At 40.3% G+C, this 26,147-nt stretch overlaps 1 protein-coding gene across 19 annotated transcripts in view; it reads left to right on the top strand.

The window, feature by feature from the left end:
- The first annotated feature begins 935 nt into the window (after positions 1–935).
- LOC119025639 (SH3 domain-binding protein 4) overlaps positions 936–26,147 on the top strand; it is a 105,959-nt gene continuing 80,747 nt past the window's right edge. For 2 of the 19 annotated variants that reach the window (XM_037109397.1, XM_037109380.1), the window contains exons 1-4: positions 1,930–2,057; positions 8,275–8,366; positions 8,454–8,629; positions 25,578–25,623. Coding sequence is in view for 3 of the 19 variants with exons in the window: in XM_037109379.1 (XP_036965274.1) it covers positions 1,868–2,057 (190 nt within the window). In the remaining 16 variants the exon portion in view is untranslated. Of the gene's footprint in view, positions 2,058–2,156; positions 2,319–8,274; positions 8,367–8,453; positions 8,630–25,577; positions 25,624–26,147 lie in introns of all 19 variants that reach the window. The other 17 variants (XR_005076872.1, XM_037109398.1, XM_037109386.1 and 14 more) reach the window with 16 other exon arrangements.

Raw genomic sequence — 26,147 nt, 5'->3', positions numbered from 1 at the left:
ATGGAGTTCAGTCTTATCACTCGTCTAAATCTACAAGTTCAGCTCTAAATGGGTATATCACTTTGCACACCTTGCAAACCTTCACAAGTAAGTATTCATTAATTGGTAAATTTTAAACAAATATTAAAACCTAACTGCATTATTGGCATTCTATTGCTTCTGGAAGTTTTATTTGTTTTTGCCATTCTTTGCATTCTATTGCTTGAGGTGATTTTCCTTGTTTCTTTATTTGCTTGTACTCTTATTTGTTTTTCTTTGTTTACACAAGGTGAAAATCGGGAATGATGGAACCATCACTATCTCGACACATGGAGTTAGGGGAAGAAGGAGTGAGAAGGGTACATCAGGATTTTTGGGGCCCATCACCAATCACCGAAAGTAGTATCTGCCGATCACAGCGTTATATCCATAAATTCTTCAATTGTGTTGTGTAATTTTTATATATTTAATTCATGATTTTTCATACACAGCATTGACATTGTAATATATTAAGTATAAAAAAATAAGAGATGAGAAAGTATCATGTATTGACCGCTTTACTGCAGACTGAGGCAATGTGCAATATTTCACAGACACTCGTATATCACTTTCACACGGGCAACTCGGCCCTGCTCGGCACATGGCATCTTTCAAGCTTCTGGCACACGCGGGTCAGACCTCCCAGGAGCTGCGTAACAAGTCCTGTAGATTTGTGTAGGAGATAATAGAATCCCATTAGAAAAACAAACTGAACCATTAGGAAACAATAGAATATGCCTAAGGGTTGCCTAATGGTTTCTCTGACTTTTTTCAGCAGGGGTTTACTAGTTCCTTATTTGCCCAGCAGTTTTGGAGTACTTATTTTCTCTTATGTATTTCCGTTTTGGGATGAGATTTATTTTTCATAACCTTTGAAATGAGGACATTTTATTTGAAGAGAGGGAAGAATGTAAGATGAGATTTATTTTTGTGTAGATCTATGTGTTTGTTGTTATGTTCTGCTCCTTCATTAAGATTAGGAACTATTTAAAATGGTACTGATGTTTAAGATTGGTAGAATGATACAGTGTAAGGAAAGAGGTAATGTGTCACATTGTTCAGCTCTGAGTTGTCCTATGCTGTTGGTGGTCATTAAAGTGATCGAAATGGATTAAAGTCGATCTATACCAAAGGCCACTTTACATTACCATGTTAATGTAGGTATGCGAGTTTAACAGTGTGCATGTGCATACCAGCTGCTGCTGTTTGCTCTTAGTTTTGCTGTTCACCAGAACAGAGTCAAGGTTTTGCTTCACTCTACCTAAAGCTACAGCCACATGAAGATATTAATTGTAATACAGAGTTTTAATATATAAACTGAAAACGATCCACCCATTGACTGCAACAGTTTTATCCAAGATGTCCAAGAACAGTTGCTGTTTTCATGTTGTTTTGCCAGCTTGAGTCCCATGTTATCCATTTCCTTTTCTTGCAATTAGCCAGGAGCAGCCTTAAAGTAAATGGAATTAGCATGGCTCTTATTCTGATCTTCTTCCTCCCTCAGATGGTCCAGTCAGTCAGGTTGCATGGTCGAAAACACAGTGGGCTGTTTTTGTTTTTTCCTCAAGATCCATGCATGATTCCCTGACAAATTAACACAAATGTGAAAAAAAACCAAACACCCGATATAGCAATGTCAAAGAAAGTGAAGAAATAATTCCTGGACCAGTTCCACGTCAAAATGGAATTGACTCTTTAGTTTGAAATCCATTCAGAAGTGTTTGTGTTATCCTGCTACGAAACCAACCAAACACACGCGCACGCGCACACGCACGGGCTCCAGTTTAGTTTTTTGGACTACATTAAAGTTTTGAGCCAGATCTACGAGCTATCACAGATAACTGACATCATGTCCTTTATGGAAATATGTCCCAATGAGGCCCCGCCCTGTCCCGGTGACATCAGCCGAAGCCCTGCTTTTTTCCTCCAGGAGAACACGGTGGATCCGCACTCACATACACAGCCAGCAACACTATTAAAAGGACCCGACGGCTATCGTCGCTTTATTCATGGGACAAAAAACACTTATTCGCTATGTGGTAAGCTGCATTTTTTTGTCGTATTTATGTTCCTCCGTTTGTGCTGAACACACACAAAAGAGTTGTCGGTGTGTAACATGGCTCGGTCGGTCCACCTAGGAGCAGCGGTTTTCACCATGAACTGGAGAATTAGCAGCAACTTTTTATCGTAGGAAATCTCGATGAAGTGGTCCATGATTCCGAGCTGCCGCTGAGAAGACGGCGGTGTATCGACGACAAACAGGTCTTGTTTGTGTTGCCAGTATATTGAGACTTTAATTGGTAAGAAACATTTTCTTTTTGGTCCCGTCTCGCTTTTGTTCGGACCGTTTTCAGACCCAAAACAGCCCCTCTGTGGCGGAAGGGTTGTTTCCGTTGAAAGCAGTGGCTCTGTTCAGTAATGGAGGCACATTTATAATTAAGTACTGTTAAGTTTAAAACCAGTCTCAAAGAAAACTAAAGCCGTAATAAATGGCAAATATTAAACTATTGCCGTTTTAAAATTAGAGGGTCCGTCTGGTGTGAGGATAATGTTCACCGGGCTGAGGTGGTGTATGGCTGACACTAGTTGCCATGACGTTAAATAACAGTGTAGCGATTCTCCACAGAGCAGACAGCACAGAGCAGAGAACAGAGCAGGCAGAACAGAGCAGAGAGCTGTTCACAGTGTCATGGCTTTAGAGCTGTCCCAGCCCTACATGGCTAACGGTCACTGGGCTGAGGTGGTGTATGGCTGACACTAGTTGCCATGACGTTAAATAACATTGCAGCAATTCTCCACAGAGCTGACAGCACAGAGCAGAGAACAGAGCAGACAGCACAGAGCAGAGAGCTGTTGACAGTGTCATGGCTTTAGAGCAGTCCCAGCCCTACATGGCTTCATCCTGACAAAGCTCACTGGATCATGTTAGCACCAAGCACGGATCTCTGAGCCGTTCCCTCATGCAAGGCCACAGCCAGGAGGCAGCATCATTTATTCATTTATTTGTTCGTTTGTGTCTAAAAGTTATTTTTTTTTTCTTTTTTACCGTTTCTTGTTTAATTTATGTAATGATGGCAGACATTAAGAAGGCCAACCGTAACCATTGTCATATAAACATTTATTCATTGTCATATGAAGACAGGTGTGGATAATGTGGCTGAGGTTTAGCTAGCCCCTGTTCCACTTCACTTGGGTGTTTGCTCTGCTCTGCTCTGCTCTGCTCTAACTAGCCGCTTTCACACAGAGAAAACACATTAACGCCACAGCGACAGTTTGCCAGTTCTCCAATGCCAGTCATTCACACAGAGCCAAGCAAAACAGAAAGTCGGCGTGGCGGCTCCTAAAGAGGAGGTGATTTGAAAATCCGGTATTCTGATATATCGCCCAATATATAAACAAAATAGATCCAGAAACGTGCAACAAAACAAACAGATTTCCATAACATTAGTTATTTGTAGTTGTCTATGAGTCCTCACGGAAATAATATAACGCAGTTTATTTTTAAACTTGTTTGTTTTATTGTCACAACAGAACAGTGGAACATCAAAATATATGTAAGGGTTTGTGGTGTTCTAAACACAGGGAGGTTGTAGAGCAGGGGTGCCCACACTTTTTTAGTTTGTGAGCTGCTTTCAAAATGACAAGGTCAAAATGATCTACCTACATAAAAAATACTAAACATCTATTTATTTATACATATACTGAGTATACTTTACAAAACACAATGTATAACTGATAGTGAGAGAGTAATGTAACCCTTGGTATTGCACATAAATATTGACGGCAGTAATGCACATAGGTGACAAACAGCCATCAGTTTACACACAGGGACCTGCTGGTTTTCTCCTTAAAGTTTTTGATTACTGAAAAATGAACCTGTCCACGCATGCATTCTTTCCTGGGCAGTAATTGGTGTGAATGCTGAAGGAATTTATTAAAGTTTTTCATGATTCCGTACGTTTTTTGACACGCTTCTTCTCCTACAGTTTTTGTGCTACAGAAACCATTCAAGTATCAAAATGTGCAGCTTTTTAAGGACATTACAGCTTGTATTTTTTCTTTTTTGTATCTTTTATACTTTTTGAAATATTAAGCTTTTTATGCAAAATTTTGCCCATTCATCCTTATGGGGATTTTTTCAAATTTCATTCAGCTATAACTTCAGCATACGTGCAGCTATTGAAACCATTTTCAGCTTTTCAGCTTTTCAACTTTTCAGAAATTCAGCTTTTTATGAAAAAAAAATTAACATAGCCCCAAATGGGAAAAGCTTCAAATCCTCGTCAAAAATCCTCGACTTTCAACCTCTTCTTCTCCCTCATGCTTTGAGCTAGAGACACCATTCTAACTTTAAAAGTGTTACACAACCTTGAACTATTGGGCTTGTATTCAGTTTTTAAAAATATTGTACGGTTTTGAACTAATCATACTTTTAGTTAGAAGAACTTTTAGCCCGTCGTCTGACTTTATAATGGGTGTGTATTGCGTCGGCTAGAGTGCGTGACATCACAGCTAGAGTGTAGAGCAGCTGGATCCGCTCAAGAAAAAAAATCTCTTCAGCTTGATTTAGATCCAAAACCTTTCACTCAACATAGACAATGTATACATAGAAATGTAGGAAATCTTGTTGGCTTTCAGATGATGGTCTAATTTTAGATGTACGAGTTACAGTTTTGGATGTGGAAGCCCTGAGCGACAAGAAGTCACTAAGCCGCCCCATAAGCCCCAATGTTAATTTTGAGCCTAAATTTCTGGAAGACAGCAGACGGTACCTGATTTGTCTCTTGCGTTTGTGCCCTCATTTCTCACTTTCCAGAAATAAAAAACAGATGACCGAGTTCAGCAATATCTCCTCTCACTCACCATATAGATATTTTGACCCTAACTGTTAATGTTTTTTCTAAAATTGCAGGGGTTTGGGAGGCATTTTCCCTTTCATTCTTATGGGGACATTTTCATCTCTGTCTCTGACTTCTCCAGTGTGTGTATCTGTAGAATGTGTGTGTATTGCGTCACCTAGAGTGAGTGACACAATCACTTGATTGGAGAGCAGCTGGAACACTGGAAAAAGAATTCTCTTCGGCTGGATTAGAATCCAACATCTTTTACTTTACATAGATGATGCAGCCATTTTAAGCTCTTTTTGCCTTTAACTTTCAACCTTTTCAGTGTTTTTTTCACCTTTTTAAGTTCTTTCTCCTTTTAACTTTCCACCGTTCCAGACTTTTTTCACATTTTCAAGCTCTTTCTGCCCTCTTGCTCTAGACCTTTTTAGCCTTTTCAGATATTCATCTTTCTGCCTTTTCAGCTCCTTCAAACATTCTATACATTCTGCTTCATGTTCCGCTACAGAAACTGTTCGACTATCAATATGTTCAACTTTTAAAGCTCTTTCTGCCTTTAACTTTCCACTTTTTCAGTCTTTTTTTTCACCTTTTTAAGCTCTTTCCGCACCCTTATTCTACACCTTTTTGGCCTTTTCTGTCTTTTATCTCCTTTTCAAGCTCTTTCGGCCCTCTTGCTCTACACCTTTTTAGCCTTTTCAGATGTTCAACTTTCTGCCTTTTCAACTCCTTTAAACATTCCGCTTCATGTTCAGCTTTGAAAATGTTCAACTTTTTAAACTCTTTCAGCCCTCTTCAGCTTTTCTGTCTTTCCATCTTTTGAAAATATTCAACTCTCTGCCCTTTGAGCTTCTTTATACATTCAGCTTCATGTTCAGCTATCAACGTGTTCAGCTTTTTATGCTCTTTCTGCCTTTAGCTTTTAAGCTTTTTCAGCTTTTCAGCAATACATTCAGCAGATTTCCCTTCGGCCTTCAGCATTCACACTGTATTTTCGCAGGAAATGCAATTTGTCTAGTTTCAGTAGCTCCTCTTCTTCAGTCATATCTTCTAATGCCATCCGAATGAAAATGCACATCTGGGCGGTATCGCTGGTGTTTATAGACTAGACTACCTGCAGTGAGAAACACTCGCAGTCTGCAATATCTCTCTGAAGCTGCTGTGTCAAATCTTCAGCCATGACTTCACAGCGCTGTGTAACTGTACCTTGATCATCCAACATTGCTGTGAGCTGGGGGAGACCACAGCAGCAGATTGTGGTGGAGGGAGGACCGACAGAGCAATGATGGACAGCCCACAGAGTATCGAGTACTAGTAGTTAGTGTTGCTAGGCTAACAGCTTATCAGCGGAGAGCCAGTGTTGTACTTTTTAACAGTTCGAAAGTACCTCTCAGCATTCCCCTTATTCGGAATAGCGATGGTAGTTTGACAAATGCACACTTTTTTATAGCCCTTCTTTTGTTGATATCAATTGAAGCCACTAACCAGGACTCTTGGCTTGCTTATGTTTGTGCATGCATGGTGATCCATGACATGTGACCCTACAAGAAGAGATCTCAGACTGGCTGTTCTGTACGTCAGTCAAGTGGCATAGACTCGACCTGTTGTAGAGTGCCCTCTGGTTGGACGCTAACAGTCAATTAACAGAAAGCTACTAGGTAGGAATTTTGATTGTTTATTTTATTCAAAACCAAAAACTTTTGCTGTCAGTGACTTAAATTGAATATTTGCTGCTTTTATTACCCTTACTCTAGTAAATGATTGGCCAAGGGATCATCTTGGACTCTGGCAAACTTAACTGTGCTATTTTCACAATGATAAAACTTTTTATGGACTGATTATGGATCAATTGAAATAAATAATGAGTAGATAAATTAGTTGTAAGTAGGGGTGTGTATTGGCAAGAATCTGGCAATATGATACGTATCATGATAAAGGGGCAACAGTATAATATATTGTGATATATTGCAATACTGTAGGAACAACGATATATCGAGTGTTTTTAAAGAATTTAATTGTAGGAAAACTGTCATAGCATAGTAAACACAGTGCTGTTACATGCTGAACACCAGCTTGCTGAACAGAGGGATCTAAATTTGTATTTCACAAGAGAAGAAATACAAGCATTTGCAGGATTTTTTGGATAAACAAATGAAAAAAAATAAGTTAACAGATTTCTTGACTGATAAAAGTTTATCCCTTAACTATAATATACTGTAGGCTCAAATTTCTGAAGTTGAAAAAGAAAATGCAAAGTCACTGCAACATCTGCTCTTTATGTGCAGGCTGAAGAAATTAATATCTGCTTTTCAGTAAAAGTCTTAAATACTTGCAAATACATGCAGGCCTGGTACAATCTAATATAATACTTTTTCTTCAATATGAACAGTCATTAGCTTAACATGAAGAAAAAAATATGTAAACAATGTTACATTAAGGCTGTAGATATTTTAAGACATCTGCTTAGAGGCTCACAACCAGTGAGAGGAGTTTCTGATTTCAAAGTAGTTAACAAAAGAAAATGTGGTCTCTATACCTTCAAATGTTATAACACTTTTTCTGGCTGTTACAACAAAGAAATTGGCATACTCTGTCTCTATAATCAAATATGAAAGTGTTTGTAGGATTCTTAAAATATTGACAAAAGATGTAAACTGTTACTGACAAATTAAAATACAAAGCCCTGAAACATCCACTTTTTTCAGTGTAATTTCAATAAGGGAATTTACCCATCTGCCTAAATAAATAAAAGCTTGCAGGATTCAACAAAATTAAATATGGTAAACAGTCTCAGATACTGGTTATGTTGTTCCAGTTTGTATGTCAGTGCTTATTTTTTTAATCTCAAGGTTTTTGTGGAGGTACAAGCTGGTATACATGCCCAGCTTTCAGGACACTTCTCTGTGCATTCACAATGTCTCCTGCGGAGGAGAAAACTCTCTCCGCAGAGACGCATGTTCCAGGAATGCACAGGAAACATTTTGCTACTCTGATTAGCTGAGGGTACTCCTGTTCATGGTCCCTCCACCAACTCAGAGGATTTCCTGTGAGAGGCAAAGGGGTCTCATCTTTAAACCTCTTTATCTCAGCTGCAGCCACATCATCTGCTGATTTTGGTGCTGTATTGTCACCAGTGGCATACGTTGCACCAAGCAAGTCTGCCAGTGCACATGAAGTCCTTGGTCTCTTTAGGGGTGGCTGGGGGATGGAAGCAGGTGGGTGATCAGCTTCCTCTTGGACATTCTCCCCTTGTTTGTCAGTGTCCTCTTGCAGCTGAAAAACATCAAATCCAACTAGTATTAATGTCACCAAAAGCCAAAATTCAAGTTGTAGTTAGTTATAACTGCAGTGTATTTTTTCGAAGTGTAATATATTAATTTATTTACTCACATTCTGTTGTTATTCATCACAGCCACCACAACATTGGTCAGTCTGGAGTAGCTCTCTTTGGCCTCTGCTTCAGACAGGAAGGGCAGGTCCTTAAACCCGGGATCAACAGTTGAGGTACAGCCATGTACACTGTCTCCCTCTCATTGTATCTCTTTTCCCAGATCCCAGATTGTGCTATAGCAGCCTTGATGTCCTTTACAGTCTGTGTGTCATCAGGGCTTTCTTCTGCACCCATTACAAGCTTGGCATGAAGAGGAGCGATGAGGGACAGTGTTGGCATGCTCTCCTCTGACATGACCAGGGTGGCATCCTTCATGGGCTTGAGTGCTCTGAGCACTTCTTCTGCACACGTGATATCAGACTGGCTTAATGTGAAGGTATCTTTTTCACTCCTATTGACCTCCGCTGAAAGCAGAGCTGCGTAGATGGCTGGTTGCTGTTCCAAAAATTGTTCTATCATCTCATAAGAGCTGTTCCATCTTGTAATTATGTCTGTGATCAACCTATGACTTGGCAGCTGAGCAGGCTCTGTTTTTGCTTTAACTGTTCACAGGCTAGTGTGCTGTGCCTAATAAAGGCTGTTACACTTTGCCGAGAAGTCGCGCCACTGACTGTATTTTCAGTATGTGACGCCAGATAAAGGCTGTGTGCAAAACACTGTATGTGCGTCAAGCCTGCGAGTCCCCGCGACAGTCATATTCAATGCATTATCTGCAACAACAATGGGATCCTTTCCATCCAATCCCCATACAGTTAGAGCCTCATTCAGTAACGCTGCTATGTGTTCCCCCGTGTGACTGTCACGCATGGCTCGGGTTTGCAGTACATGGGACTTGAGGTTCCACTGGTCATCTATGTGATGTGCTGTAAGAGTGACATGCGATTCAGTGGCCCTCGATGTCCAAGCATTGCATGTCAAAGCGACTCTCTCTGCTGAGCTAAGCGAATCCAGCACTGTCACTTTGACTTGTCCGTACAATTTAGGGAGAGCGATGTCAGTGATGTGTTGTTGGGAAGGGATGTTGTAACGGTGCTCTAGTGTTGTCATCATATTATGAAGTCCCTCATTTTCCACAACACTCAGAGGGCGCATGTCATTGCAAATAAAAGAAAGTACTGACTGTGTTATCTTGGTTGCGCGAGTTGAGGTCGCTGGTAGTTTCTAAAAGTCGTTGAGCAGGATCTACCTTGCCACAGACTGGTGCTCTCGCGGGATCTTGTGGGATTTCATTGTTCCTTTGGCCGCAGAGGATGTAATGACTGCTGCCAACTAGCGGCCGGAGGTTTAATTGCAACACAAAAATGAACAAACGCCATGAATATTTGCATATTAATTGTTAATAAAAAATCGATACAGTGCTGTTGAATATCAATATGGTATTGTGGGAAAAAATATTGCACTATTTATGTGTATCAATATTTTCTTACACCCCTAATAATGACAGTAGTGGACAAAAAAAACCTCAGCATACTGAGGCCAGTTATCCTGACCTGTTCTTCTTTTTCTTCTACTTTTACATAGCTCTACTCAGCGTGGCAGCCTGGCATGGCTGGATTTCCATCACAACTGGGCTACCCTCTTGAGATTATGTCTTATGGCAATGATGCACTTGTCCTAGTCCCCCCTCAGTACTATGGAAAAACCACCACTAACAAAGTGCAGACCTGCCAACATGTACACATTTTGCATAGCAAGTACGCAATTTGACATCTAAATATGCTGATATGACTCGCCCCTCTAAACTACACAGAAAGCTGCGGACATGTAAGTTCTGTGTCAAATGTGCACGTGCGGTACTCATGTCTGACAACACTATGCAGCAGCGTGGTGCAGCAGTTTCAGCCAGTCATTGTAGAAAAGCGGAGAATAACGAGTCTACTGAACCTAACATCCCTGTCCCCCTCCTCCATGGGTCCTCCTGTCCTCTGCCTCCCTCTCCGTCCTCCGTTCCCCATTCGTTGCAGTTGGTGATTAAAAAGGTAAACTGTGTGTCTGTCAGCGGACCTGCCAGCTTTTGGAAAATGTGAACCGTCACATGTAGCATTACTTTCACTGTGGAAACATTCGAGCCGAAGTCTAAGTGGAAAAAAAAAAGTTCTCCTAATGACCCCAATGCATCGTCAAGAAAAAAGATAAAGAAAAGGCAGTGGTGCATCTGTGTATGTGTGCATTTTAGCCTTTATATATATCCATTGCAGATAGAGTAGACCTGTATATAAGGAGGAATGTGATTATTTATACAGTTTAAACATGTAGCCAGCAAATCTTTTGCAGCAAGTTTTGCAGCCACTGCCGTGGCAGATGAGGGAGACGAAGACAGGGAGGGACAGGGCAGCAGATCTGCCAAAAAGACTAAAAACAATACTTTTTCACATTTTTCACATAGTATCTGTACTTGATGAGCTTTATGCGACAGCAGGGCAGCGTGTCTGTGTGTGCAGCTTCTCTCTGCTTCCTCACTGCCTGCAGCCAGAGTGGGCTTTGTTTCATGGTGACAGTCATAGAGCAGAGCGAGACAGACATGTTGGCTCCCTCGGTCATTACGGATTTAAAGCATTGTTTACAGACGGGCCCTTTGGTGTCCGTGGGCTTGCCCTTACTGTCGGCAACGTAAGTTCCAAGCTTCTGCTGTTTCAACACGCCTCGGATGGTTGGCCAACAGTTTAACAGTCCGATGTGGTGTTTTTGTCAATAATTTATATTATAATTTGTAATTTATATTATTAGAAAATGGTCTGATTAGAGCACAGACCTCCACCAGGTCTGGGTAATTTGTGTTGTACTTTAGTGCACTAATGTAGTTTGCAGGCTAATAATCCAGGGTTTGAACTTTTATCAACATGAAATGCAAATTGCAAATTTCCCCTTTGTGGGACGAATAAAGTATTGTTTTATTTTAGGAATTGCCAGACTTACAGTTAATATAATTTATGTTCATTATTTTTATGCTGAATAGAATTGTAGTTAATGTGCTGTTAATTTTTTCACTGAGCTTTTGATGAAAAATCAGGTTATTTAATAATCTTTGAGAGCAAACAAGACAAATGAACAGAACAAGATGACACCTGTCTTCTTGATTACAGAAGCTATAAAGCTCAACAGCTTTTACAAAAATATATATTTTTATTTTGACTTTTGAAGTGTTTAACCCTAACCATTAATAAAAAGAAATAAATCATTTTAACTTCCTCATTCTGTCATCTGACATTTTATTCCATTACTTTTGATGATGTTCTAGTTTTCTGCCGTGGTATCATTTCAGTATCGGTATAGAGATATTTTAGGCAGGTATCGTACCGAAGTCATAATTTTAGTATTGTGACAACACTAGACATAAGCCACCAGGGAGCTGCAGGTAATATATGAATTAGCCCCAGTGATGTGTGCATATGTGCTGTAAGCCAATTTAATTATTATATTCTTGAAAACAAAAACACCTATTGCAATATCCTCCTGAGACCCAGAGTAAAAAAGGTTTTGCTTTTTACATTTTTTTTTTAATGATAATTTAAGTATGGTTGAAAGAAACATGTTGCAACACATTTTTTTCTCAAAAAAGTGTTTTATTTATTTTTTATTGACTGTAATGACGAAAGATGTGAAAAGATGAAAGATTAAAAGATGCCAGTCAGCAATTAGGGCAACACTGTACAACAATACAACAATTAATATTTGAACAAAAATTTTAACTGAGCATAACACTGTTTGAATACTTACATTTTCAAAAAATTAACACCGAATACAAGACAACTGTTTGTTTTAGGTCACACCAGGGCACCAAATCACCACCCACAGTTCATGAGTGGTACAGCAGGAAACAGTTCTTGGTCTTTGAGACACACAAGAACATGTTACATTTTATGCACTTCACAAAGGTTTTGTCTTTGCATCCGTCTCTTCTGCACCTTGAAGAATTTGTGGCCTCCCCCATCATTGGCAAGTGAAGTGCCCCATGTTTTTTCACACTGTTGTCAGGCTGATGTTCAACAGACCTTCTCTTTTTTGGTGGAGCGTAGTCTTTGTCATTAGAGCTCACCTCATCATCATCATCACTTGACACATTGGCAGCCTGTTGGCCTCCCTGTGCCTGAGCGATCAGCTCCTCAGCCAGCAGCAGCTTAAAGTCGAAGTATTGCAGCCTCTCTTTCTCTGGTTTTCCAGACACTTGGTAGTTTGATTTGTACTCGATCCAGCCGTTTGTGGTGGCCAGGTCAATGAGATGCAGGATGGTACGGATGGTCCACTTTCTTGTGCGGCTCGGCATTGGGTAGAAGCTCAACATGCGGTTGCACAAATCAACGCCACCCATGTTTTTGTTGTATTCTGCTACAACTGCTGGTCTTGGCACAGTAACATGACACTTTTCTTTTGCTGACCATCTCCTGCATCTGTCTTCAGGCTCTATCCCATGGACAGTGGAGGCCATCAGGACTGCTTCATATCCTGCCACTTTGTCACACTCTTCCCTGATTTTGAAGTTTTGTGTCATTTGTGATCTTCGATTTGCATGGTGCAGGGATTCTATTCTTGATAATGGTCCCTGTTCCCAGGAGACCATTTGCTTTCAAGCCATCCAGTAGCTTGATGGAGGTGAAATACCTGTCAAAGTACAGGCGTGTTCCTCTTGGAAGAGATTGTGTCATCCAAGCGACTGCATTGCCTCCAATTCCAAGTTGCTGGTCAGGGAATGTATTCTTGCCCTTTTAAACCTCAAAATCCAGTACCAGACCATTGGGACCATTGGGATTCCCTGATTTTGAAGTTTTGTGTCATTTGTGATCTTTGATTTGCATGGTGCAGGGATTCTATTCTTGATAATGGTCCCTGTTCCCAGGAGACCATTTGCTTTCAAGCCATCCAGTAGCTTGATGGAGGTGAAATACACTATATTACCAAAAGTATTCGCTCACCTGCCTTTACTCATTCTATGAACTGAAGTGCCATCCCATTCCTAACTCATAGAATTCAATATGATGTCGGTCCACCTTTTGCAGCTATTACAGCTTCAACTCTTCTGGGAAGACTGTCCACAAGGTTGAGGAGAGTGTTTATAGGAATTTTTGACCATTCTTCCAAAAGCGCATTGGTGAGGTCACACACTGATGTTGGTCGAGAAGGCCTGGCTCTCAGTCTCCGCTCTAATTCATCCCAAAGGTGTTCTATCGGGTTCAGGTCAGGACTCTGTGCAGGCCAGTCAAGTTCATCCACACCAGACTCTGTCATCCACGTCTTTATGGACCTTGCTTTGTGCACTGGTGCACAGTCATGTTGGAAGAGGAAGGGGCCCGCTCCAAACTGTTCCCACAAGGTTGGGAGCATGGAATTGTCCAAAATGTTTTGGTATCCTGAAGCATTCAATGTTCCTTTCACTGGAACTAAGGGGCCAAGCCCAGCTCCTGAAAAACAACCCCATACCATAATTCCTCCTCCACCAAATTTCACAGTTGGCACAATGCAATCTGAAATGTACCGTTCTCCTGGCAACCTCCAAACCCAGACTCGTCCATCAGATTGCCAGATGGAAAAGCGTGATTCATCACTCCAGAGAACGCGTCTCCACTGCTCTAGAGGCCAGTGACGGCGTGCTTTACACCATTGCATCCGACGCCTTGCATTGCACTTGGTGATGTGTGGCTTGGCTGCAGCTGCTCGGCCATGGAAACCCATTCCATGAAGCTCTCTGCGTACTGTACTTGGGCTAATCTGAAGGTCACATGAAGTTTGTAGCTCTCTAGCAATTGACTGTGCAGAAAGTCGGCGACCTCTTTGCACTATGCGCTTCAGCATCCGCTGACCCCTCTCCGTCACTTTACGTGGCCTACCACTTCGTGGCTGAGTTGCTGTTGTTCCCAAACGCTTCCATTTTGTTATAATAGAGCTGACAGTTGACTGTGGAATATTTAGGAGCGAGGAAATTTCACGACTGGATTTGTTGCACAAGTGGCATCCTATGACAGTTCCACGCTGGAATTCACTGAGCTCCTGAGAGCGGCCCATTCTTTCACAAATGTCTTGTTTCACAGTCTGCATGCCTGAGTGCTTGAATTTATACACCTGGGGCCAGGCCAAGTGATTAGAACACCTGATTCTGATCATTTGAATGGGTGAGCGAATACTTTTGGTAATATAGTGTACCTGTCAAAGTACAGGTGTGTTCCTCTTGGAAGAGATTGTGTCATCCAAGCAACTGCATTGCCTCCAATTCATAGTTGCTGGTCAGGGAATGTATTCTTGCCCTTGTAAACCTCAAAATCCAGTACCAGACCATTGGGACTGGCAAGGACAAATACTTTGAGTCACGTGGGGTTTGGTTTCCCTGGTACAAACTGCCGTACAGGACACTGGCTTGTGAATGGAATAATTTGTTCATCTACACAGGTCTTCCCTGGCCTGGGCAGATTGAGGCAGCCATGTTGCACTCTGTTCAAGAGTGGTCTCACCTTCCAGAGGGGGTCACTCTTCTTCTCCTCATCAGAGACATCAAGGTCATTTGTGACTTTAAGTGAATGTCTGATCTTGAAGAGTCTGTCGCGACTTATTGCATTAGCTATAACTGAGACCCTTGTCTTTGTTGCCCAGTACATCCAGACCCAAGGGTATCCCAGGCATGCCATGTACATAGACTTGCCAAAGAATGTTTTCAGCTCCTCTGGTGTGGTCTTTAGACTTCCTCCAGTGATGAACACGTCACGGTTGTTTGTGTATTCTGACATGTCTTTAAAAACTTTGTCATCAATGTATTGTTGGAAGTAGTCAGTGGGCCTCCAATTCTGATGTTTGGCTCCGGTGTTTTCATTACAATTGCTCTCTTCGACAATGGGGTTGAAACTGATGTGATAAAGAAAGGAGAGGTAAGCTGAATGCACTTTTAGCAAATGTATTGTACGTGTATCAACAGGGTCAGTAATTTGCCAAGTCAAGTTTTTAACTGCGTGTGTGTGTGTGCTAGATCAGAATCTCCTTCCACAATTAACAAAATCCTCTCTGCCTCACTTAGCCCTCTGCTCCGTGCTGTATCACAAATGGACATAAGTAAGTCCTGATGTCCACTACAGAGGAAATTGAATACAATTTGTGTTTTGAAAGGGTTAAAATTAATGTGACTTTTTAAAAATCTTACTAAATGGAAGCCAATACCTTTATTTTAAAGAAATAACTTGATTGTTGGCAACAGAAACATGATATCTGGAAAAAAATGATGACTTGCCTCTCTTGTTGCCATAAAATGTGGAAGATGAAATTCCCGCCATTTTGAAAAGACAATGCCTTTGTTGGCTCAGGCTCAGAGTCCACACATCTGCCTAGTTGGATGTGCCTGCCACCTGATACAATTTATTATTATCTGGACAAAAGCAGCAAGAGGAAGTCAAGTCTGTGTGACATACAGATCATGCGTGATGCAGATGTGAGGAAAATTCTCAAAATGTCCTCCACAAGATGGCTGTCTCTGGGACAGTGTGTGAACCACCTATTGCAACAGTGGAACAATCTCACTCTTTTTTGAGAATGAGATGGAGGCAGGTCAAGGCTTAATCTGGTTTTACTCATAAGCCTAAAGCAACACTTTTCTCCACCAGCATGCCTACAATGCAGCCCAAGGTCTCCTCCTCTGTCCCACCAACGCTGCCCACACCTCAATCTGGTCCTACAAAGAAGCCTGTAGCTGAACCTGCCACCAGCATGCCTACAATGCAGCCCAAGGTCTCCTCCTCTGTTCCACCAAAGCTGCCCACACCTCTATTTGGTCCTGCACAGAAGCCTAAAGCTACACTTACCAGTGCATCAAAAGCTCCTGCCACCTTGCTGCAGAATTTGATTTAACCAAATTCATCTTCAAACAAAATGAAATTGGAAAGAGAGCTGAAAATGGAAAAAAACCCAGAGAATATATATCAGTTCCTCACCAACCCAATGTCAGTGTATTCACTCTTTTTGAAAAGAACAATACCCATTTGTGACATTAGCAACCAAATACTCCAAAAAGAGGAGCCATACATACATATACTGCTTCCAACTATGGAGCTGCAACTGCAAAAGGTATTGCTTTCATTCTGTAAGCCTGAGCATGTGATCACCATGATGGATGAAATTGGTAGAGGTATCAAGCCAACACTGTACAGTGCAAGGGAAAACCAGCCACCTGATGAGGAACTCTCAGTTGGCCATGACACTTAAACCTTTATCCAAAGTCAGGGTAAACTAGAGGTTAGGCCATTCTTCAGAGATGTGAAGAAGTTCTTTTCATCTGCAGCTGACTGCATGGTTTCCAACTTTCCATTTGGGGATGAGCTGCTGATGCATGCTGTTGTGGCAGATATTACCAAAAGGCAGTCAGTGAAATTCTCTTTTGTCCAGTTCTTTGTCAGCCACTTTCCTACTATTCTGCCTGAAGAGGTCACTGTGGATCAAATGGAAGACGAGTTTCGAATGTATCAAACCAGCAGCTTTGAGGACAGCATCCTCAGCAAGTGTGCCGATGAAGCCTTGGTTGATATTGGTCATTTGAAGAGAGGAGGACAGGAGATCTTCTCCAACCTTTCAGCAGTCATGCTAGGGACACTGGTTATCTTCCACAGCAATGCTGATTGCGAGAGGATTTTCAGCCTTGTCACCAAAACAAGACACAATACAAGGCTGGCCTGAGCACTGACATGATCTGTGCTTTGGTGACAAGAAAGGTGAGCATGGCTGCAAAAGGGACCATCTGTCACATGAAGGGTTTCAGTGATGCTCTATTAAAGAAGGCCAAGTCAGCAACCTATGAGGCGAAACAGTCCAGAGCAAGTTCCACTCCATGAAGGAGTGATGACTGATGCAAAAACTGTAGTTAAAAGGGCATCAGGGTCAAGGTCAACAAAGAAAAAATAAATAAATAAATAGTATAGTTACCTTGGTTTGTTAACAGCATTTTCATGTTTGAAAGTGTTTCTGTGTTCCATTGAAAGGCTGTCATGATAAGGTTGATGAGTGCAAAATGTCTATATTTTATTAATTAAAAGTATTAAATCATACATATAGGTGTTATTGTTTTTTTATAACCAATTTCCAGCCAGTGAAAGGGGAAAATCCTGCATGCAAAGCAATGGAGTTGCAAAAGTCTGTGAAAAAAAACACACAACATAAGTGGTACTGAAAACAAGGTTGGCAGGTCTGAAAGTGGCTCCATTATTTCAGTTAGAAACATGTTTTATTTACTATAACATCTTCATAATAACACTTCTGAAACAAGTGCTCGAGCATGGCATAGTACTGCTTACATTCTTTGCATTGCACCGGCCTTATTTAAACACAGCACTTTACCTGTCCTGTCGTAGTCCTGCCTGGAACATGGTCCGTCTATTGAGTGCAACAGCTTTATAGGGTTAGCTATGGGAATGAGTGTGTTGTTTACTTGGTTGGTTAAGATTTTTAGCCATCTACACGTCTGATGAGAAGAAAGTGGCTGGAACTCCATTGAAAGTGGATGAGATGTATCCGTCCAGACCTTGCCTACCTTCTCAGTCAGCCTGGTTAGGCACAGGTGGTACAGGTCAGTCTGCTATTTTCCCATGATAGATATCTGCTTGATATACTTGCCCTAATGTACTTAGTTATTATATCCATACTGATAATTATTATCAAAATCCACATGGCGTTAATATTTTGTCAAAGTACCAGCAGTCATCTTGTCAATGTTTTCCCAAAATTGAAATCGAGGTATTTGGTCAGAAATAATGTGACACTCAATTCTGTCCCCCAGTTAATTTTTTATAGCATATATGTGGTTTTTAGGGGATCTTTCAAAATATCAAGATATATTTTGTGTCCCAAAAAAGCCTGAACAGAATCAGACTTGTGGTGAGGGCTTGACCTTGATGATGAGGCCAGCCGTCTACTTTGCATATGAAGAAGGGTCAAGGTCTTGAATAGTCCTCCTCCTCTTCTTTTTTTTTTTTTTTTGTATTTTGCTTTTTTTTGGGTGACTGAAATCCTTGTCATCCTATTCAAAGGCTGCAACAGGCGACTCATCGAAACGCAGTGAAGTTAGTTTCAGGTTGGATATTCGGCAGATATTAAGTTGGGTCCCATCCGCGACTTTACTGAGGTTCTCCTAGTGTTAGCAGTAGGGGACTGTTAGTTCACTTCCCAGAGCCTCGCTCTGAATTGCTGGAGACTGATTTAGGTACCATCATCAAATTACTTGGCATAGATATATTAATATAAAATAATAATAATAATAATGATAAAAAAAATTCGATAGCTTCCATGTCATGTGACCCAGTGACTCCAAACCAGCAGCCGATTGTACTAGTAAACTGGATGAATGAGACATATGAATATTAATATGCAGAAATTATGATTTTTTTTTCTCATTAGCTTCCATGTCATGTGGCTGACTACTGAAACAGATTCTGTTTCCATAAAAAAATCGAAAGGAAGTTCTATAATGCTCAAGAAGTTAACATATTTTAAACTTATACACTATTTTGTCTCATGTCTCAGATTCTGATTCTGAAATTCTGATTTTTTTTTTTTTTTCCCAGAAATCTCACCAGTTATCACCATTAAAGGGTTATTTTTCAAAATGTTCTTCTGTGTCCCCCCGGACCCCCCTACTGTTGCTAGGTTACCAACTCTTTCTAAATCTAGGGGAAACGTAATGGATGTGTGAGGCGAACTATTTCTTTCTTAGCTGAATCCAACAACGGGACAAAAAAAAAATGTAAAGAGAGCCATAGTGGAGCTGTATGTTTTCCTGCTGTCTTGAGTGAATGAGTATGGGACGTGCAGCTCAGAAAATTGAAAATCAGTAAGTGGCGGCCAATGTTGATATTGTGGTAGACTGCCACAAATAAATTAATGTGTGGGAAACACTTATTATTTCAAGTTAATATCGCCCAGCCCCTTTTGACTAATACTGTACTCTCGTAGACTCTCTCACTGGCTGATTTTAATTATAAATCTATTCTTGGACTTATGTGTTCAACACATGTGTGGAAACTTCAGCTGATATGGCCTGCGTTTTCAGGACATCATACAGACGCAGGTCCCGAGAGTCAGAACTGAACTGGGTAAAAAGGCTTTTAAATTTTCGGACCCGTCTACTTAAAGCGATGTGCAAAAGGACTTGAAATTGACACATTTCGTAGCTCTGGGGGATTTCAAGACAATTATAGCATTGTATTATATTATAATTATAGCACATCATTGCACCCCATTTGAGTCTAGAACTGGGTTTTTAGTGGGGGGCGGGGGGGTTAATTTGAAGGTAGCTACCATTAGTAGCTTGCGACTACAACAACAAGCAGACAAACGAAGACAGCTACAGAGAAAGAGGAGACACTAGCATCTCCCGGATGTCAGCGGCTGTCCAGTTGCTCATCTTGACGTCCGCAGATGAAGTGATGGACTGACTGCTGTGATCAGCTGTTTCCTGTTTCCTGTCTACACCTCCACCCATCTCACACGATAGCCGGCACATTGACATCTCAGATTTAGATAGCCTCCAAAATAGACATAATATACGTAGACGCCTCATAGCGTGCTAGTACGTATTCCCGCATCGCCATCATCTTGGTTGGGTCTCCTCACTGTAGGCTAGCACCAGAGTCAATCAGAATCAGTGGAGAGCGAGCAAATAGTTTATGGTTGCAATAACCTGCGCAGTATTGTTACCAGATTGTGGGTGATTACCTTTCACAAGTAAGATTTTTTTTTTTTTTTTTTAAATAATTTTTGTGACAGCGCCCTGTATCATAACTAAATCTCTGCCATTTGTAACCGTGTGAAAATCTGGGCAGACCCCCAAGTTACTGCCCTTTGTCTAAATCCGCGGACCTAGCCGCAAAAAGGACAGCCACATTTGCGACTTGCTGCCCAGTATAAAAATCAACTATGCAAACAAGGGCAGCCATGCAGTGCAGGCACGCTGTCAAACAAAGGTGCACAGGAAGAAGGTGCAGGTCATAGCATCAACACATTGTAGCCAGCACCTTCTAAGCAGAGAGACAGCAACTTCTTCAAAACCCATATGTGGCCCAGTCTGGCAAAATGAGTCATAGTGACCCAAAGCTCAACATTGGGATTTTGGTATCAATTGAAAGAGGATGAAAATAAGCTTTAAAATGATATCCTAGTTTAATTCATATCTTTAACGGTTGTCAAGACATTTAAGTCATTTAAAGTATGGTCACCCACCATCTTTTTCCAATAGAAAACCAGAGAAAGTCACGTTTTAAAGTTTTTGTCCGTTTTTGTTGATATCTTTACAAATCCTTACCATCCAGAGAGATGCACTCATTTTTTTAGAGCTAAATTTCACCAAAGGTATTTGGATTCTTATATAATGCTATTAAACCAAACTGAAGCTTAAATGATTTCATTATTATTTATTCAAATATTAATTTAAATTCATTTTAGAAAAGACAATTTATCAAAGAATTCTGAAAATTTGCAAAAAAAAAAAAATAAGTATGTACAGAGTTGCTGTGAGAAGAAAGTGTTTGTCAATGTGTGTCTGTGTATTAAATAACTGGTTAAAACAAATCAAATACTTTGTCATGGAGATCCCCTCCGGATAAATCCCATATTTTGTATATTTTGTAACATACACTGATATATTTTGACTTACATTTAAAATTATAAAAATATTGATGAAATGCATTGTGATCTTTGTTTAGACAACTAAGAGAAAAAAAAAGAACATTAATGGGAAGTTAGTTGTCAAAGGTTACTGTGACCTCACAAAACATGTTTATGGCCATTAATCAAGAACTGATTTTTATTATGACAAAATTCTAAACAGTCAAATAGGACAATAAATCATGAGGTGATAACATTTTGCTCCAAGTCTTTTTATTTATATTTGTACATAGAAGGATAATGTACAAAAATTCAAAAGTATAAATGATCGGGAATAATACAAATACAAACAACAACCCCCACCCACTCCAACGAAGCCCATCCCTGCAACAATATTACTGCACCATTCGACAATCTAGTATTGAGTTGGTATGCAACCATTTGTATTACATGCATCACATACATATCTATATTTATATTAAAAACAAACAAACAAACAAAAAAGGGTGACACAATTAGAATGATAAGAGAAATAATAGTTAATTAAAACAAAACAGCATGATAGACAAGCAACTTGAGAGTGGTCCTTATGGGTTTCAAATTATACATAATACAGGATCAATCATATAGAACACAAAAATTAGGGACACCTTATTTCTCTATATAACTTAAAAACGGTCTCCATTTAGCATGAAATTTTTTAATACATCCTCATGTAGAGTAACGAATCTTCTCTAGTACCAAATGGCGTAGGAGGTCATTAATCCACATCTTTAAGGTAGGGGTAAGTTTCTCCTTCCACTTAAAAAGTATTAATCGCCTAGCTATAAGAGATGCAAAAGCTATCATATTCTGTGCCTGGCAGTTAAGGTGAGTATTTTGTGGAGTTATTCCAAATATGGCAGTAATGGCAGAAAGTTCAATAGGTACTTGTAAAACATCTAAAAAAGTTTTAAATATCGACTGCCAGAAGTTGTGAGAGGGTGGCTGGTGCTTGCCCGCATCGATCACAAATGGGATCAACGTTAGGTGCGAACTTTGCTTATCTCACTTTAGACCAATGAAGACGATGCATGACCTTGAACTGGATAACTGTGTGTCATAAGCAGATTGAAGAGGAATATGTTCTATCTAAAGCTCTTTCCCAAATCTCAGTAAGTTAAAATCCCAAATCGCCCTCCCATTGGATCTTTAATGATGTCAAAGATTCTAAATTATATGTATTTAGTAAGGAATATACGTTTCCAATATGTTGGAACCCGAATTAAGCTTCAGAATGGAATTTAAGAGGGTATTGGGTGGTTGGGATGGGAAGTGAGTAAATGATGTTGATATGAAACTACGGAGCTGCAAAAATCTAAAGATGACAGTTCGGGAAGTTGAATTTTAAGCTTTAGTTGATCAAAAGATGCAAAACTATTATCAGTAAATAGATTCTCTATTGTGGCAACTCCTCTACTAGCCCGAAAAGCACCGTCTATGATTGATGGCATGAACTGGTGGTGGTGGTTTTTTGTTATAGGAGCACAGGTGGGCAGGTCCTTGAGAGAAAAACTTCGTCTGAACTGTGTCAGAATTTTAAAAGAGTGTTTCACAATTGGATTTGAGGTGACTTTAGATATGGAATCCAAAAGAGGAAGTTTTGAACATAAAAGTGAGTGTAAAGAAATATGAAGACAAGGAGTTTTCCATTCGTAACCACTCAGGGGTGGTGTCATCAGATGGAGAGTCTTTCCAAAATAACATAGACCTAATGTTGGCAGCCCAATAGAAAAACTGGAAGTTAGGGAGGGATAATCCTCCATGTTTAGGATGTTGTTGTAAGATCCTTTTCCGTATTCAAGGGTTTTTCTTGTCCATATAAATCCCGACACCAAATTGTCCACTGACATGAAAAAGGATTTAGATAGGTTTAGGGGAATGCACTGAAATATGTACAGGAATTTGGGCAAAACATTCATTTTCGTTATGTTGATTCTGCCTCCTAGTGACAGCGGGAGTAAACTCCAGCGTTCCATATCTCGCTTAAGATTAGCCAGTAGTGGTAAAAAATTAGCTTTGAATAAGTCTTGAAAGACAGGTGTTATCCAGATTCCTAAGTATTTGAATTTTTGTGGACTGACTTTAAGCGGGAATAAACTAAAGTCAATGTCGGGTGCCACGATGGTGAGGGAAGTAGGAGGAGAGGTTACTGTTTGTTTGAACAGCTGCAAGTGGAGAAGAATACAGAACCTTAATCCAGGAAATGATTTTTTCACCAAAGCCAAATTGTTTAAGAGTGTAAAAGAGATAATCCCCCTCCACCCAATCAAACGCCTTCTTGGCATCAAGTGATAGTAATACTTCTGGAATGTCGGGTGGAGTGGGACCATAAAGAATATTAAATAGGCGTCTAATGTTAAAAAAAAGGAGTGACGACCTTTAATAAAGCCAGTTTGATCATCGGCTACAATTGAGGGCAAGACCGCTTCTAAGCGGCAGGCCAGCATTTTGGAAAGGATTTTACTGTCAACATTTAAGAGTGAAATGGGACGGTATGAGCCACAATCTAGAAGGTTTTTGTCTTTTTTAGGAGAGGGAGATGATCGCTTGTCACATAGTTAGAGGAAGAGAACCAATGGCGAGCAACTCTTCGAATACAGAGAGCAGGACAGGAGACAGCTGGTCTGCAAATTTTTAAAGAATTCGCTCGTGAACCCATCGGGTCCTGGGGACTTTCCAGCTTGCATGAGCTTATTTGCATTCATAAGTTCCTGTACAGAAAATGGTTTGTCTAACTCGGATGCAGTTTTGTTATTAATTGTGGGGACATTTATTTTCCTGAAAAATCAATCAAATAGGACATGGTCACCAAGAGATTCACTATCATACAGCTTAGAGTAAAATCTATGAAAACATGAGTTAATCTCAGAATGATCTATATGCTTAGTGCCCAATTCATCGTTTATCTCAGCTATAGTTCTAGCTACCGTTTTCTGGGGGAGCTGATGGGCCAGAATCTTCCCTATCCTCTCACCACATTCGTATGCTTTACTCTGTGATTTATTTATTAAGTTTTCAATTTGTCTTGTTGATAGCAGATTGAAATCTGTTTGAAGAGTCAATCGCAGTTTGAATAAATCATCGTATGGGACGACAGCAAGTGTAGTATCCAATTTGAGAATATCATTTGTTAGCTGTTTTATAGCAAGTTTTATATTGTGACGTTTTCTTTGTTGTGCACTGTATGATATCATTTGTCCCCTCAGGTACGCCTTCATGGATTCCCACATTGTTAAAGGAGACATTCCTGGGGTCTGGTTGTTCGAGGAATAAAGTTATTTCAGAAGAGATAAATTTAATGAAGTCTTCATCTGAAAGTAATAAAGTGTTAAGATGGCAAGGGTGATAGTTGGCATGGGAAATTGGTATACATAAAGCCATCAACAGGGGAGTGTGATCTGAGATAATTATGGCTTGATATTCACACTTTTTTATTAGTGAAAGGAGCCTTTTATCTAAAAAGAAATAGTCTATGCACAAGTATGTTCCGTGGACCAGTGAAAAGAAGGAATAGCCTCTATCCATAGGATTTTGAAAGCGCCAAGCATCAGCCACACCATTCGTATTAAGAACAAGCTACAGTTGAGACGCTGCACTGGATTTGGACGCAGTCCTAGGTGAGCTACGGTCCAGAGTAGGTGATAATGTGCAGTTCATATCCCCTCCGAGGATAAGATGATGTGTGTCCATGTTGGGGATATGAGCAGAGAGATTTATAAAGAAAAAACTGTTATCCCAATGTGGTCCGTATATGTTGGCTAGTACAACTGGTGTGTTATACAGTCTGCCCACCACAATTATATAACGCCCTGAGGAGTCTGTTTTAACCTTTGCCATAACAAACGGGATGTTCTTATTAACAAGGATGGCCACACTTCTAGATTTGGAATGAAAATTAGAATGATATGATTGCCCAAGCCATCCTCCCGAGTCGAAAATCGTCAAAGGTTCGGAGATGCGTCTCTTGGAGAAACTTTATTCCCACCTTTAATTTTCTCAAATGAGTCAATACTTTCTTTCGTTTAGTGGGGTGGTTCAAGGATCTTAGATTCCAGCTTACAAAGGTTACGTCACAATTAGTTGATTAGTTTGAAAAGTCTGTGTTAGTCATAATCGGCCATATTCAAAACAGGGAGAGATTAGTGGTGCACTAAGTCTGCCTGCATTTATAATAGGAATACAATAAAAATGATATACTGAAAAAGAATTATCTCAGAACGATGTGTCGTAATTTTCTGTTGGTATAAGGTGCCTAAAAAAGAACTTCTTAACCGAAATTCAGCAGAGCATGTTGCTTGTGCTGCCTACTCCATCGCCTGCTCGCTAGCGCCCTCGTGACAACATTTTAAAACCCAATTTGATTCACTGCAGAAAATTGACCGGAGCGTGGAGGAACACAACCATGAAGCAGCACTCGGTTTCTAGTTTGTTGTCCGATGGGGGTTAAACATAGTTATACATATTGGGCCATATAAACTGAGTTAACTTGACCAACATATATGGTGAAGAAAAGCTACAATCTGAAACAGAATAATGTTTCGTCTTTTGTCCAAAAAAGTACCTCTGCATTGTAAAACATGCATGAAACATGGCACATGCTAAATTCATTATTTAAAAACAACTTTTAACACAAACTTAACTGACAACAGGATGAGGTCCAAGTGAAGGCGATGGGCTGAGAAGCACACATTTCACATTTCAATTTTTCTTCTCTTTGCTAGGCAAGGAGAGGGACAGCTTACCTTCCCCACAGCTGGTTTTGGGCAGGTAATGTCCTTTGTGTTTTCTGTGTAAAACTCACGAATGCTTTCATACAGATAATTCTGTCTTTTCAAATCCAGGCCAGGACACTTGACAACAGCAGGTCTCCTCAGTGGTGGTGCATCCTCTTTGAGCAGGCATATTGCTTGCTCCTCAGAATTGGCAAAGTCCTTGTACAACATCCAGCCAGGATGGTTTACTGCTCATTCTGAAAAATAGAAGATTGAACAAGAATTAGTAAAACATCCATTCACTGTCTCTAGAAGTACACAAATAGCCATGTAATACACATGCGGACACACACAAATTATTAACAATTGCAGAACTGTACAATAATAAGCATCTGCTTCAACAACTCTTGAACTGTTGTTCATGTTAATGTTGGCTAATGCTACCAAATTACACACCCGTAATGCTGGTGTTGGGTTATACCAGGGAAGGTTTGGAAGACTGGCTTGAGGAATGACTGCCAATCACGCTGCTTCACAAAGACTTCCCTATTTTCCTGTCCAACAAGTTGTGAGATTTTA

This window comes from Acanthopagrus latus, chromosome 9 (assembly GCF_904848185.1).
Source record: "Acanthopagrus latus isolate v.2019 chromosome 9, fAcaLat1.1, whole genome shotgun sequence".
NCBI classification, from domain to species: Eukaryota; Metazoa; Chordata; class Actinopteri; order Spariformes; family Sparidae; genus Acanthopagrus; species Acanthopagrus latus.
The sequence above is the reverse complement of the archived record's forward strand: the minus strand, read 5'-3'. Positions and strand labels throughout refer to the sequence as shown.